The sequence below is a fragment of the Ammospiza nelsoni genome, chromosome 6 (genome assembly GCF_027579445.1).
Source record: "Ammospiza nelsoni isolate bAmmNel1 chromosome 6, bAmmNel1.pri, whole genome shotgun sequence".
NCBI classification, from domain to species: Eukaryota; Metazoa; Chordata; class Aves; order Passeriformes; family Passerellidae; genus Ammospiza; species Ammospiza nelsoni.
Window position 1 is genome coordinate 8,819,149 of NC_080638.1, and position 15,276 is coordinate 8,834,424.

A 15,276-nucleotide genomic window follows, 5' to 3' on the forward strand; every position below is an offset into this window, starting at 1 on the left:
AAAATTAAGCACAAATATGATTCACTGCAGACTCACATCTTGCCCTATAAACATGCCATGCTGCTTGCTATTTCCTGGCTGTCTTTAAGCTGTTTGATGGGCACACACCCAACATAAAGATGTCACTGAGGATTTACTGAGATGAGCCAATCTTTCAAAAGCATCCTTGATTAGAAAAGTGAAAGGGTGCAAACCATACCCCAGGACACACATATATCTCAGCTGGCCAAAGGTGAGTATCTTGTTTGACACTAATGGCTCTTACAAGGGTCACCTTCTGACACAAGGCAGGAGCCTCATGTCAGGGGAACTTCTCAGCATTAATACATTTGGTAGATTGGAGAAATAAACTTGAGACAGTAAGACTTCATTCACTGAGGCTGAATGAAGAGGTGTGTGCTGAGAAAGAAGAAACTGAATGCCTAAATGTAAAAGGTCAAACAACAACTGTGCAACTTCTCTGCAGCAAAAGGAGTCCCAGCAGAATGCAGCTGATATAAAGGAAAGATCAAAACAAACACGGGAACAAATTTGTAGATGCTGTTGCTACAGGGGAGTTTTCATTTTAATGGATGAACTAAAATCTCTTTAAAATAAATCAAAAATAGCAAAATTTCTACAACATATCTGCACAGGCCATCACGTCCAAGAGGGAACACCAGATTTCCACAGTGTTCAAGAATTCTGCTTTTAGGAAGGACACTCAAACTTCTGCACTTCTGCAGCTGCACACTCCATAACGTGGCACTAAAGGAATACAAATGTATTCAGAAATGCTTTAGGAACATCACAGATGGAATCAGAGGTTTGGAGAATCATAGGATAGAAGACAAAGGACATAATCACTCCATGCTGTACAGCAACAAAATAAGGCATCAGGTGGAGTGCTGTGTCCAGCTCCAGCACCCCTCTAAAGGAGACTAACAAACTGCAAAAGGGCCAGTAGAGACCATCCAGACATAAAAGAGATTTATCACATTAAAGGGATTTATCACAAGGAACTTATAAGAAAAAGGATGGAGTAGTAAAGATTGCTTAGTCTACAAGAGAAAAGGCTGAAGGGAGACATTTTAAGCCTTCAAATACATGAAGATTAACAAACATGACAGGGGTCAAGGAAGAGGAAAAACATCCTTATTTTTAGCCAGACAGAATGGTTTTATGTGCATGTTTTTAACAGCTACTTTTAAGACCAAATGGACACTGGAAGGGGTACAGTGGAAGAGATGGTCACACCCCTGTCATGAGACATTTCAGAACAGACTTGTGAGCACCTGTCAGTTGGCTGAATCTGGCTTTTAAAAATATGTCATCCTCTACCTAAACAAAGCCTGGCTGAAGGCTTAATCATGGCTGGAGTGGAGCTTTACAATACCACAGGACTTTGAACATAGTTGGTATAAGCTTAGAAATTCATAAAACAGTGAAGATATTTTTTCTACATGGATACAGTTGATTTTCCTTCAGAGCTGGAGCACAGACTCCCCATGTTCTTTACAGATGCAATTCTACAAATATTTAGTGTAAGCTGCAAACTTGTGAAAATTTTAAGCAGAGTTCTTTAAACAGAGTGTAAGCCAGGAGCCGTATCTGTACTTCCAAGTTATGACTCACCAAAAGAAAGTACCAGGTTCCTCAGCATGCTGTTCAGATAACCTCACAGTCCTTCCTTTCTCTCTGTGTCTTTGTTTTTACTCTTGCATCATCAAATTCATGATCACTGTACTACATCCAAGGCAAAATAAATTGCCCTGAGTATTTTGTAAATACCTTCAATGTATACTGTGTTTATAAAAGTGGATTGGGTTACTCCAGCATCTGCTTTTGGTAATGCACACAGCAGAACAACAGAAAGTACCTATTGCTCTGGTAATGGATTTATTGAGACAATTCCTGTAAATTTATTTTACATGTCAGACTTACAGGGAAAACCCTTGGTCAATAAAACCAGAGCATCTCTTGGATGCCAGCACAGCGGAGCACAGAGGCAGCACCCTAAACGCTAAGCAGAAATCCAATCATTCAGAACATGAAATATTTCATCTCATTTTACATAAAGCCACAGAAGAAGACTTGTCCTCCATTTTAATGTGCTTGAATGAAAGATTTTTCTTTCAGGTAAATTTTCCAGATCATTTATGTTGATCTTAAGGACAAAAGGGCTCAGTAATTTCTGAGCCAAAATTGGAACCTCTGTCTAACCACCAGCTCTGGGCAAATATTAAATTTTGACTCATTATGTCTGATTTAATCTCTTTCAATGGCTAAACACCCTCATTCTTAAAATTTCTATCCAATTTGTGGTCTTAATTGGGCTAATATCAAATTCCTGAGAAATGGATACCCACACACTATCTGTTGAGATAAGGAAGAATTGTTATTGCTGTAAATGTCACTGCAGGTATCTTGTAGGTAAAAAGGGAACCTTGTAACCTTTCTTTTAGACAAAGAACATAAATTAGCCCTTCAAGTACCAAACAGCAAAAGAGATTTTCCAAAGCCCTGTTTATGCAGAGTTCTGTGTTTATCAGCATCCCTCTGTTTCAAAGCCCATTTGAATACTACTGAATATGTCAGCCTTCAAGCCATTACCCACAAGAACTCTGAGTTTCCATCTCCTTATACACATTTCTCGCTTTGCTTTACACAAAGATGAGTTTTTCCTCTCAGTTGCTAAAGTAGCCTTTTTCAATTGAATCTGAGGGTTTGACATAATCCAAATCTGCCATTTTAAATGACCTTAAGCAATGCTGAGTTCAAGACAAGCTCAGTATCACACAGAACCAAGTCATGGGAGTGTATTGTCATGCATTTTTATATCAGTACAGGATTGAATATGAAACATTTTTATCATCAGCAGTAGAAATTCCAATGGCTCATTTCCAGCTTTAGGATTTTCTACTCTTTCAACAAGAGGGCATTTAGAGAAATGAATATGGATTTCCTAGTGCAGCTGACATGGAGACACTGATTTAACTCTGAAGAGCGTTTCCTGCTGAAGCTCTGACCACATCTGCCACGGCCTCTTGCACTGTGCCCTTGAACCTGGTGCCCTGGCCTCCTGAACCTGATAAATATAAAATATAACTGCCCACACACCCTTTGAGCACACATGTGGCATGTGTAACCATACACCAGTCTGCTCACTGCAGTGGGGCTGGCATCTCCTTGCCAACGTTTCACTGATGGCAGTCAGTCCTATTTTCATAACATGAAGTTCAAAAGAGGAAAGAAACTCCTTAACTCTCCTTCAAAATGCCTTAATAACTCTTCCTATTTCAGCAGTTTACACTTGAGAAAAAATTTAGAAAGAAATAATATTTAGAGGTATCAGAATGTGGTAACCAGTGTAGGTCACAAGCAGCCTCTGGAGATATTCCTCCCAAGCTCCACCTGAAAGCAGGAGCTGGGGATGGCCTGGGGAACCTGAGGTGAGGTTATCCAGGGCCCTGCCAAGGCAAGTCCTGAATGCTTCCAAACAAGTGAAATCCCACCCCTTCTCTGGACAAACTTCTCCAATGGTTTATTCTTCTCATATTCTTCTTCATTCCTGTTTCCAGGCTTTTGATTTCCCCTAAAGGAACGTGTGCCCCTTGAACTGCCATCACACATCCTTGTGAACACAGTGACTACCCTTCACATATTAAAAGGCAGTTATTAAATACACAGTGTTCCAAGTTAAAAAGGTTTACCAAAATTTGAAAGAAATAAAATATGAAATAAAATGAAATAAAAATGAAATAAAAATAAAAAAAATTAAAAAACTAAATAAAATAAAATAAAATGAGATGAACACACACTTTTCTTATCTCCTGCCCATATGGACACTGCTATGAGAACAGTTATTTGTTTCACCTCACTGTCTACAATCTGTAGGCACGTATTCTTGAGGTTTTTCCTTTTTCTGATGCTATCTAAGAGAAACCTGACGTCAACCCGCCCTTCTTTATAAACCTGAGTAATAACCATTCATTTGATCTCAAGCAGAAATGGTAACATCTGTAATACAATTTGTCTTCTACTGATATTTTATTTAACATTCAATCCACAGGAATAGTGTAATTTTTCCCACAGATGTCTACTGCCCTCTGTAGGATTATTTTAAATAAAATATTGGGAACAAAGTAGAAGAAAAAAACAAAAGAAAGCACGTAAGCCTGTCACAGTACTGTATCACATCATCAACATGGTGGAGGTGGCTTATTAAGTTGATATCTCTTACAGCTTCATAATTTCACTGATTTTATAGATTTGACACAAGTAATAGGCAGAATATTCCCAGCCAACAGCATCAGACATTTGAGACTACAAAATGCAAGCTGAGTGCCTCAGAACAGTGAGGAAAATGGGTGCATGAGGGTGTTCAGAGCTGGCCAAAAATCCCCACCATTCTGCAGAACGCAGGCTGCTTTCAGAACATGTCTCAAGAGATTCTGCTGTGTGCAAGCAAAACACTGACATAAACTCAGGAGAAAACCTACTGTACCCAAGTCTTTACTGAAGCTGTAGGTTTCAATAGATTTAAGTTTCCTTCCTGATGCCACCTAGGATGCAGTTCTGGTCCTCACTGCCATGCATAAGAATAGATTCATGTATGCTAAATTGCATATGGATTTTTGCATTCCATTTGCAAATCAAATTTTGGCTGTATTTTATCTGGTGACTCTGTCAGACAATTAGAAAGATGTGGTAATGAGGAGCCTCAAAGCAACTGCTAACTGCACACAGGCATTGAAATGCAATGTTCATTTGCTTCTCTACATTCATTAGAAAAGTTTTGGATAACTTAGATGAGTTCAGCAGTGACATGGGAAGTGTCTGATGCCTTCCATGCCACAGGAGACCTGTGGCGTTCAAGGACATTAAAGGACAAGGAAGCAAACCAAAGCTATTCCTACATAAGCATGGGCTAAGGAATTCTGACCATTCAGAAGAGAATTGGCTCCTGTTGTATGAAGGGATTAGGATGACATAACCCCAAAACCCACAAGCCTAAGTGCTCAATTCCCCACAAGACAAAAATGCAATTAAAACTTTAATGGCATTTTTCTTTTAAAAAAACACCAATTACACATATAAAAATATCCTCTCTGGAATGTAACTGCAATTATAAATGGCTAATCACTATGACAATAAATAAAAAACCATACTACAGCATGTTATCATTTTATGATGTGAGGAATGAGGGTCCTGAAATTCCTGTGAGTTCAGGTAAATTCCCTATAAAAGAGGAATTTTGCATATAAACTGAGGCTGTAACCCCAAAAAGCAAGTTAAATCTATCAGGCCCTAACCTCAGGGAAGGACTGAACCAGGTGTCTGAGTGATCCTTTCTAAAGAACACTTTTCTCTATATATTGGAAGTGGTGTCAGACAGCACGTGGAGACTGAGAAAACAAATACTGAGGACACAAGGTCAGCTGTGGGGAAGAGAAGATTTGCATCTCTTTCCATGTTCCTTTGCTAAGAGCACGTGTGCACCTCACGTCAAACACGTGCATCCATCCAAGAACCTCACCTTTTTCTGCAATGGTGCAATGATTTTTGATACTGCACAAAACCCTTCCCCAAGTTTTCTAGGAAATCAGTGGTCTCATCAGTAATTGATTTACAGAATCTTCTGAATAATCTGGGTTATTTATTTCCCAGTAGCTGGCTGTTCTTCCATGCTCCATTTGCTGTCCTTTTCCTTTCTGATGAATTCTGTTTCAATTAATGCACTTTCATTGCCACAAGCCACAGACCAATGACTAACAAGACAATTTGCACTTGGAGGGAAAGGCCACAGATTAATAAAAGCTAAAAATTACAACCTACTTTTTGTAAGAAATTATTCAAACACTGAAGGCTACCTTCTATCACAAAGTGACCAATAATGCCAAAAGAGGCTGAGTTTTATTTCTGCAATTTCCTTCCTCAAAAACACAACGGAGCAGGCACTAGGTAAAGAGACAAAAACTTACCAAGCCTGGCACACAGCACACTCATGTAAGTCTCATTTTCTTAGGCAAAGCACAGGATATGGGTCAGAAAACCTGAATTGTCCTAGCACTTTGACAATAAACTTTGCCTGGCAATGTTACAATTAACTTCAAAATAAGCCAAAATTTTGTCAAACCAATTGCTTTTGTTTCTCATGGATGTAGGCCAACTTTGTGTCATGATTATACTTTTAAGAAAAGTTCAAGTTCAACTTTACATGAGCCTTTTTTTTTTTAAAGACCATAATTTATGACTGGAAATTTTGACCAGAGCAAAATTCTGAGTAGTTAATGCAACTTATGTAGATTGCCAGCCTAAGAGCTAGCCTTGTTTCCTTTAGTCATTTGTAATATTTGTAGGAAGCAGTTCATCTCATGTGCTTCTTCAGCAACCAGTTTATCTTTCTTAGAAGATGAATTATAGTGAGGAATGAGGGTTCCCTGAACTGACTGTGCAAAAGCAGTTGATATTTAAGTTAGTTGACAAATTATTGTTATTTCTCTGTATGCATACGGATTTCTTTCTTTATTTTTCTTTTCTGAAGACTAAAACCAGTACTTTACCTTCCTTATTTAGTAATCTTGGTTGACTGAGAAAACAGCTAAAATAGATGGAGGTCCTCTCCTGCCTGCAGCATAACCTCACACATCCCATATGGAGCAGGGACCATCTGGCCACCCTACCCATGTGCAGGACAAAACAAATCCCACTCACCTCTCCCCAGTCCAGTGATAAGGGGACATGAGCACAAGAATATTCACAGGAAGGACAAAGAAAGAGGCTGGGAAGATATTACACAGGAAAACAAGGTTTCTACTGCTCACACTAAAAGCTGTTAGCTTGTTCTTTGAACTGAAAGCCAGACCTAATTCAGGTTTAGAGACAATTATTACATGCTGATGTTGCAGTTAAATCATTACTGTTTACACAGTGTACCATTCTAAAAGAATACACATTGATTTACCAATGTGTATTGCTAAATTATTAGCTTATTATGCTAATACATTAATCTGTAATATAATTATATTAGACAGAGGTGAATTTTATTTTTCTGTTATACAAAACATGAGCAGGGTGTTTCAGAATGTCCTTGGAGAATGCTTGGAGGGTCCTCCGCTGCCACCACAACTTTTTTGGGGTAACATTGCAAAACCTACTGACAGGCAGCCCTCGGGTAACAATTCCCAGAGAAGGAAGAGCGGAGTTTCCTGGAAAGAGCCAAGCATGAGAACTACAGAGCAGCTGACCCAGAGCAGTGCTGTTCCCTGGAGCAAAGTGCTCAGTACAGTTATCAGAACCTCTGCACGGCCAGCCAGGAGACTTGAGCCTGAGGGCTGCCACTGTCAAGTGAGTGCAGGCAGCCTGTGCTGAGGCCCAGAGCTGGCTCCTTTGTCAGCAGAATGACTTTGGGAACGTGGGATTTGCTGCCAGCCCACGCTGACAATCTGGCTGTGCCAGGCTGGAGAGATGCGCTCAGCTCTCACCAGCCACAGCCCCCAGCCCCACTCTGAGCTGCCAACTGAGGCTAATGAATGCTGGCAGGTCACTGAATTAGTGAATGGACACAAAGTCAGTAAATGTCATTCAAAAAAGCTCTGCTTCACACACAGCATGGCTCTGAGTGCTCCTGATGCTGCCACAGACATCACTTCACTGCAACGTTCATAAAACATGTTCCTGCCTTCACATACAACACTAGATGATTCCTGAAATCAGATTGGAATTGTGTAATTTTGTCTCTTACAGGATAGTCCACAACAGTAATGGGCATGAAAGCAAATTGTACTATTTATCATATAAAAACTTTGCAGAAATCTTTAGTGGTCATTTTTCATTCTTGTCAAACTAATCATCAAAATGCCTTGTTTTATGATTAATTCCTTCCCCCTTATCAGTGCTTGAAGCAAAATGAAAAAACATGGTTCACCAGTGCCAGCACATTTTAAAGTTATGTTTTTGGATGTACCTTCAGGACAGCAAGTCACAACTTCAGATATATTAAAGGAGGACTATACTTTTTTCAAGAAGAGACAGCTGGCTTTTGGATTACAGATGTCATATTTACAACACACAACTTCAAGACAGTCTTAAATCCAATTTCCTCCGAATTGAAGCCATCATTAGGAAAAATCCAAGTTGTTAATTGCTTACCTTTGTCATTGCTGCTGGTTGGGGCTGGGGGGAGAAGGCCAGGCTTGGATTTGTCGTAGTTGTTGAAGCTCTGGCTGCGTCGGTTGTTGGCACTGATGGCACCACGAGCTTTGGCCTCGCTGCCCGCAGCGGACACCCTCATGGTGGGACCTGGAAGTCTGCTGGGAGAATTTACAGCAGCTTTAAGCACAGGGAAAAAGCACTCTGGGCATGAAACCATGGGGCACCATGCACAAGCTGAAAATGAAAGCATCAACAGTACAAGTGTAGGCTCATAAGGGTGTTGCTACTTCCATAGGAATAAATCAAAGGATCGTCTTGGATGAAAATTGTATGGCAAACAAGCTGCAGTCTGAAGTGTTTTACACCAGAAAAAAAAGCCCTGAGACAAAATTAACAGTCACCTGCCATAAGTCTGGTGAATCAGATATAGTTGCAGGTAAATTCAGGGGAGCAATACCACTGGCAAAAGGTTAACACTAAGTGAGACAGTGCTGCTGTTAAACTGGATTGCCGGACACTTCATCACAGGCTGGCCACATAAAGGCTACCCTTATTTCAGAAATACCAATGAGATGGAACTTGGCAGCCTTTTTCCCTCTAGAGAAGCACATCACATCTCTGCCCTGACAGAGCCACAAAGCTCAGCAGCCAAGCCTAGCAAGACTTTAACCTGATTTAATTATTTGAGCCTATATAAATCACACAAAGCTTCAGTACCCTCTCCTAGAGTGACCACATTATCAGTGAGCTGGTATTAGCGTCAGGTTTAAACTGGGCATCTGCCTCTTCCAGCATTCTCTCACCACAGCCTGTACTTACCAGATAAGGTTGATCAACTAGGAAAAAAAACATAGTTATTCTGGAGTAAGTCAACAAACTTTTATGATTTTCAGGCAAAAAAGAAGGTGGAAGACTTCCATGAAAAGCCCAATAGAATCAGGAAAGCCACTGGCATCACATCTCAGAACACTTCAAAGCCAACATTCACACACAGAATCTTTTTAAATCTTCTTCATGTAAAATACAAAAATCTATTCAAATAACTTGTGTCATTAATAAAGTAAAAGGAAGAACTCCCAGTTGTCAGAGAAAGTAGGGATGCAACTGGCCAAATCACCATTGTGCCTCTAAAAGAAGGAAGAGAAGCCAGGAAGGAACCTGGCACGGCTTCCTAAATAAACTGATTTATCCAGGACCAGTGAAGAAATAGAAAATATGAAAAGAAACATGGAGAAAAAGCCAAAATGTCAGCAGCTGCATGCACACGCTTTCAAAGCTCAAAAGAGTCCAAGACATGAGGGCATCATTCAAATACAAACCCAGAAATTAATTTACAAGCTCAAACCACCACAGATTCAGCACAGCACATCATGGTTCTGAGGTTGACTTTTAGACCAGTCTCTCAAATTATCCAGCACTTTTTCCAGCTCCAGGGGATGCTAAAAAGTTGTCCATACTCATCACTGCAGCAAAGGGTCAATGAGAAAACCCCAGAGGGGCTCCATCCACTGCAGAGGAGACCACAGGGGAAGGAGCTGAGGGCAACCAGTGATAAATAAAACTTTTTGAGAAAGTCACCAAGACTAGGAAGTCCATGAAAAGCTCATTTTGTCTGACAGTTTTTCTACAAGGTACCTCAGCCCAAAGCTGCCCCCCAGTTTGGAAACCCTGAGTGTGGGGCACCCACCCCAGGATGGCTGCAAGGGCCCTGCATGGGAAGGGACAATCTTCCTCTAGTGATGGATGAGAAAAGGCTCCCCCCACACACCCACACAGGTTTTGCAAAGCTGTCACATTTTAAAGTAAACAAAGCTCCTCAAACCATGTGACCACTTAACAAGTGACAGGTTTTCCATCTGAGTCAGTATTGTCACTGCCAATAAAAACACACCAAGAATAAAAAACCCACGTGCAAGAGCACTCTTGAAGATATCCTTTCTCTTTTTTCCCCACCACTGTAGTTCAACTAACTGCTTTTAAGCCCCTGCTTTTGGTATTAGGTCAAGATACTTTTCACATGTCTGTGAAATCTAAGGAAAAAATCAGGTTCAGGGAGACACTTCCGAGAGGAGGTACTGAGCTTGGGGAACACTCTTTTACTATTCTTCAGCACCTCTGTTAAGCAAATATGAGCTGTCAAGTCATAATTAAGATCAAGGAAGAACGTGAAAAGGAAATGCAGAACTTTTTAACAGGGATTATTCTGCAGAGATTCACTGTTAGCATGTAAGTAATAAGACGTGGGAAATAAATCTAAATTATACAGCACAAAAAACAATCTGTACAAACTGAATAAAAATCATAAGCTATAGCTCACAAGCTTAGCAAAAATGGTATGGTATAATTTACCAATGTAAAACTATATTCTAGTCAAGCATTTACATATAATAGTAAAATAACAAGATTATCACCCAGATTAACAAGCACAGCAACCCTCAGGATCACTGAGATGAGATGGACAGATGAGCTGGCATGCACACCATGCTGGGGTCCAGGGAGAAAAGGGACTCAAGGGCCCTGATCCCCTCCAGGTGCTGGGTGTGAGAGCACGGGGGACAGCAACAGCCACACCGTGCTCTGGGGCTCACAGCATGCAGGGGACACTCTCCCCACCATGAGGAGATCCTTAAGGTCATTCCCAATCCAAAACATTCTCTGATTCTATGATTTTGATAATGCAGGTCAAAATATGATTCATACAGCGGGGCGAGAACTCCCAGAACCATGTTTTGCTCTCAAAAGCAAAAGCCCTTAAGAACAAAAAAAAATCAAATTATTTCCTTCAGGGCCAAAATGCATTCCACACCTCAAAACAAAACAAAACAAAACAAAGCAAAAAAAAAAAAAATTAAGGAAAAAAATTCCATCAAAAACTTTCCCATTTCAGCCGTTTGTAAAGGCCTAGTTACAAACTGTTTTTGACAGGAACCCTAAACATGCACCCAGAAATATTGCAAAAGGTAATTCATGCTTTGCAGAAGATGAAGAAACGCTAACCTAGAGGACCTTTTCTGACCAAGAGTGAATCGGATGATTTTGCTTTGAGATGAGTCCCTGGGAGATGCACTGTGACAGGAAAGAAAAAGCGGAAGAGAACATTGAACAAAGAAATTTTTTGGGTTTTTTTTTTTAAAGCCACTGAAGTTTGTAACTGGTTTTAGGGAAAATATGGGTTTTTTATGAATTTCACAAGAATATAAAGCTTCTTGCCCAAGTATGACTTCAGGTCAAAACCACTACAGTCTGAAATTAATTTTTACAGAGTAATGAACATGCAAATCTGCGTGCAACCCCCAACCCTATTCCTCTTTTCCTTCTCACTCCTTTATTAGATATATTTTCTGTAGAATCTGAGCAATTTGACTTTAGTACATATTAAGAAAACGTTACATTGAAGATCTTCAGGATATACATATTTGTCCAGTATTTGAAACCCAGCCCAATCTACACAATGGACTGAAAACAGCAAAACAGTGTTCAGCATCTCTGCATGTTTGACAGAAAACTTGCAGAAATCTCTTCAAACACATCTTTATTTTATGGTAATTACTTCCTTTTTATACATGCTGCAGGAACACTATGTTTTTCAACTATACAAAACTATTGTTTACACCCAAATGAGCATAATTTGTGATGGAAGACTTAAAAGCCAAACCCAAATAACCTCTGAGTGGTCCCACTTGGAAGGCTTCAGTAAAGCTGTTTATACCCCTAGTAAAGCAGCACTTCAGCCAGCTTTCACCTCAAGGTGTGTTAGCACAAGCAAGCCTCAATGTGAGATTTGTAAGAACAAGAAGCCTTCATACTTTAGTAATTGTGCAAATATGATTTCTGCTTTTAGTTCTCCTTCTTATCCCCTCCCTGTTTCAGCAGTGCAAGGGTCAGAGCAGCAGAAGGCTGCATATGCATTTACTGTGGCACTGCCTCAGAACATTGTTTTTATTCCAACCTGGGCAGAGCACTTCTAGTATTAAAGACATTCAAGGAACAAAACCCCTTTCTGTTCATCTGTACTCTGATCTAGGAGTGCCAACAAACACCAATGATGGAATTTATTTTTCATGTAAAGCCAGCAGCATATTATTTTTGACCAGAAAGTCTAGATTTGATTTTGATTGCCACCAGGCGTTATGAGCTCTATTTCCTTTAGCACTGTCAGAGTAACCCTTCCCCACAGTGGAAGGTAACCCTTCCATTTCTCAGTGAGGACTGAAACTCTTGTAATCTGAGAACTGAGGTTGGTTTTCATATGCCTAAAATGTATGTTTTCTAAGGGAAACAATGTGCATGCTTTGTGAGTAGAAAGAAGCAAAAGGAATAGTGAGAAAAACATCCTTTTACAATCCTGTGGTGGCTTGGTCCAGCAGGGATGTCACACCCATTGGGCTGCAGATCTCCAGCACTGAGAACATATTTAAACACACGTGTTTTGATTTCCAAAGGCTTAAAGTCAATTGCTACTCAGCATTCCACTCCCAACACACTTTATTCTAGAGCAGAACTAAAGAAAGGAGTTTCTTTGGCTTTTTAACACCTGCAAGAAGAAGCAAAAAAAAAAAAAAAGGAGATAAATAATGAAAAAAAAAAAACCTTGAAGGAGATTTCCCCACCTGGAGTGCATTTCTGGTTGTGCTTTCAGCTGCTGCTGCCCAGCTTGTGGGGGCTGTTGGCACGGAGAGTGGGGCACAGCTGGCACCTGCTGCTGCTGCTGGGGGAGCCCCGCCTGGCCCTGGGCTGGGGGCCCTGCTGGCTGGGAGGGATGGAGCTGGGGCTGGGGCTGCTGCTGCTGCTGCTTGTACCGAGACAGGCTGAAGAACAGGCCCAGGATGGCCTTCAGATTCCCATTCCTGATTTCTGCAAGGCAAAGGGGAGAAGGCACTCGTCAGCCACCAGTGGGGCTCCTCTCTGACAGCGCGGTGGGTCAGCCTCAGCACCCCCAGAGTACTGTCTGAACTGAGCTCCTCGGGGATACCCTCTAGGACAAGTTTCTTCCTGCACATCTAATTGGCATTACAGTTGATTGCCAGTGAGCACCAAGGACAAATAAATAACTAATCTCTCCCCTGCGGTGACTGAGCAATATCTCACATTTCCACTGTGTTAAATGCCAGTGTGCTTAAAAAGCAAGTCCCTTGAAATCTTTCCTTTAAACTAACAGAACCCAAAACAGAGGCCCCACAACAACAATTGTATTAAGGGCAGCATGCTGTAAATGATTTCTCAGTCCTAAACTTGCACAAGGAGGAAACTACTCCATTCTCCCACTGGCATCACATCTCAGTATTTTAATATTTCTGGAATATCAAAATAATCGTTTCCACTAAGAAAATTTGATGCAAGTTTTGCACTAGAAAATGTAGTTATTGGCTGACATAGCTGTATTCAAACATAATTACCAGCTTTGATACTGTCACAAGCTGATAAGGGATGGGCACCCAATTTACCTAAAGATAGCTTGGCAGTCAAGGTATAAACTTTTCAATTCCTGAATGCCATCCTGCTCTTCTATGCAATATCAAATGCAAGAATATAAAAGCAAACAGAAATACAAAGATGAAGAGGTGTATCAGACCACACACTTTACCACTGTATCATAATGAATACTCCAGAGGGCAAATTCTTCCTTGCAGACAACCTTAACGTGCTGTGACTTAATTATTTAGCATGTTTAATTTCCTAAATTAAAAAAGTGAATTAAAAAAGCTACAATCAAACAGCTCAACTTGTGCCTGTGTTGTACAGACCACTTGAACTAAAAGCTGACTGTTGCCCTGTGAGAAAGTAAGAAGAAAATGACATGAGTAAGGCAGTGGCCAAGCACAAAGGCAAGAAGCAGAATTTTCATTTGTTTCCAGTTCTGGCTGAAAGGCTGCTCTGAGTTTGTGATGGGCCCCACTCCATCCCTTACTCCCTCTCCCAGCCACATTTCTGCTCACTTTGCTCATCTTTGCTGTATAAACAAGCTTCTGCTCCTAATCCTAAGCACTTCACCCAGCAGATCTGAGGCTCAAGGTTTAAAACTGTTCTTTACCCATTCTGTACCAGCTCCCAGCTTTGGTCTCCTTGTCTACCTGCACCTCAGTCTACTTTCCCTTCCCAGACACTGACATAAAACTTACTTTCTTTCTGAAATTTGTCTCAACCCCTGCCCACGACTTCAGAGAATATTAGCCCTTCTCTAAGTGGCCCTGACCCAGGATATTCCTTTCCTCTCACACTTCCTGACTCAGTTTCCCCAGCCATTTTTCCTTCCCTGCAGCCTGGTCCCTCCATCAGTGGTGCCTCCCACCAGTGACCCCCAATCCCTTGTTTAAAGGATCATCATTCCCAGGGCCCTCCAGCAGCCATTTTCAGCCTTCCTTTGTTTTCTTGGCTAATTTTGGTCTCCTCCTGAACAGTGGGGTCCCGATTAATCCTGCTGTTCCCCCTTTTCCCAGCCCACTCCTGCTCCCATGCACAAACCCAGCCTCCTCTCCCTGCACCAGGCAGGTTCCTTCTCTAATCTGCAGGTTCTCTTCAATAATCTCTGTTTAGCTTAGGAGGACATGGGTGGAAGTAAAACAGACACAAAATGCAGCAGAACACAGTAAAAAGGATTTCCTTATCTCCAGCAAAGAACTCGAATTATCCATGGGAGCTGTAAGGAAAGCAGCATCCAATCACAGATTGAAGCATAACTAAACAGATCCAGAGGCACTGGGAAGCTTAACTGCACAAATACAGGTCAGATATAAAAGAAATTACCATGGACCTGCTTGTTTAAATTTAGCTATATGCAACTAGAAATTGGTTTCTATGTGAAGTGAAAGGCAACTATAACAATAACCCACCTACTGCCTGTGTTGCTGCCTGTTTTCTGCTGTATTTATCAGAAAGGCAACCTGCTTTTGACCAAATAATCAAAAGAACACTTTTAATGAGTTAAAGCAATCTCTTCCCCTCTGGATTTGAAAAAAAAAATATTTTAAATCAGACTTTCAGTGGTACCTGTTTCTTTTGTTTCTTTTATCTTAAAAACTGAGGTAATCCTGGCAGTTCTACCTCACATTTCGTACAAAAGGAGTATTTCAAAGACTACTTCAGCCTCACTGCACTCTGCACATCAGCAGAGTCTCAAATGCTTCCTGCTTCAAGTCCTCT

At 40.9% G+C, this 15,276-nt stretch overlaps 1 protein-coding gene across 1 annotated transcript in view; it reads right to left on the bottom strand.

Annotated features, from left to right (window-relative positions):
- Window positions 1–15,276, bottom strand: part of NAV2 (neuron navigator 2) — a 203,079-nt gene that overhangs the window by 113,751 nt on the left and 74,052 nt on the right. Inside the window, exons 5-6 of the mRNA XM_059475385.1 lie at window positions 12,747–12,990; window positions 8,134–8,291 (exon numbers count right to left, since the gene is read on the bottom strand). Coding sequence (XP_059331368.1) covers window positions 8,134–8,291; window positions 12,747–12,990 — 402 coding nt within the window. The remainder of the gene's footprint in view (window positions 1–8,133; window positions 8,292–12,746; window positions 12,991–15,276) is intronic.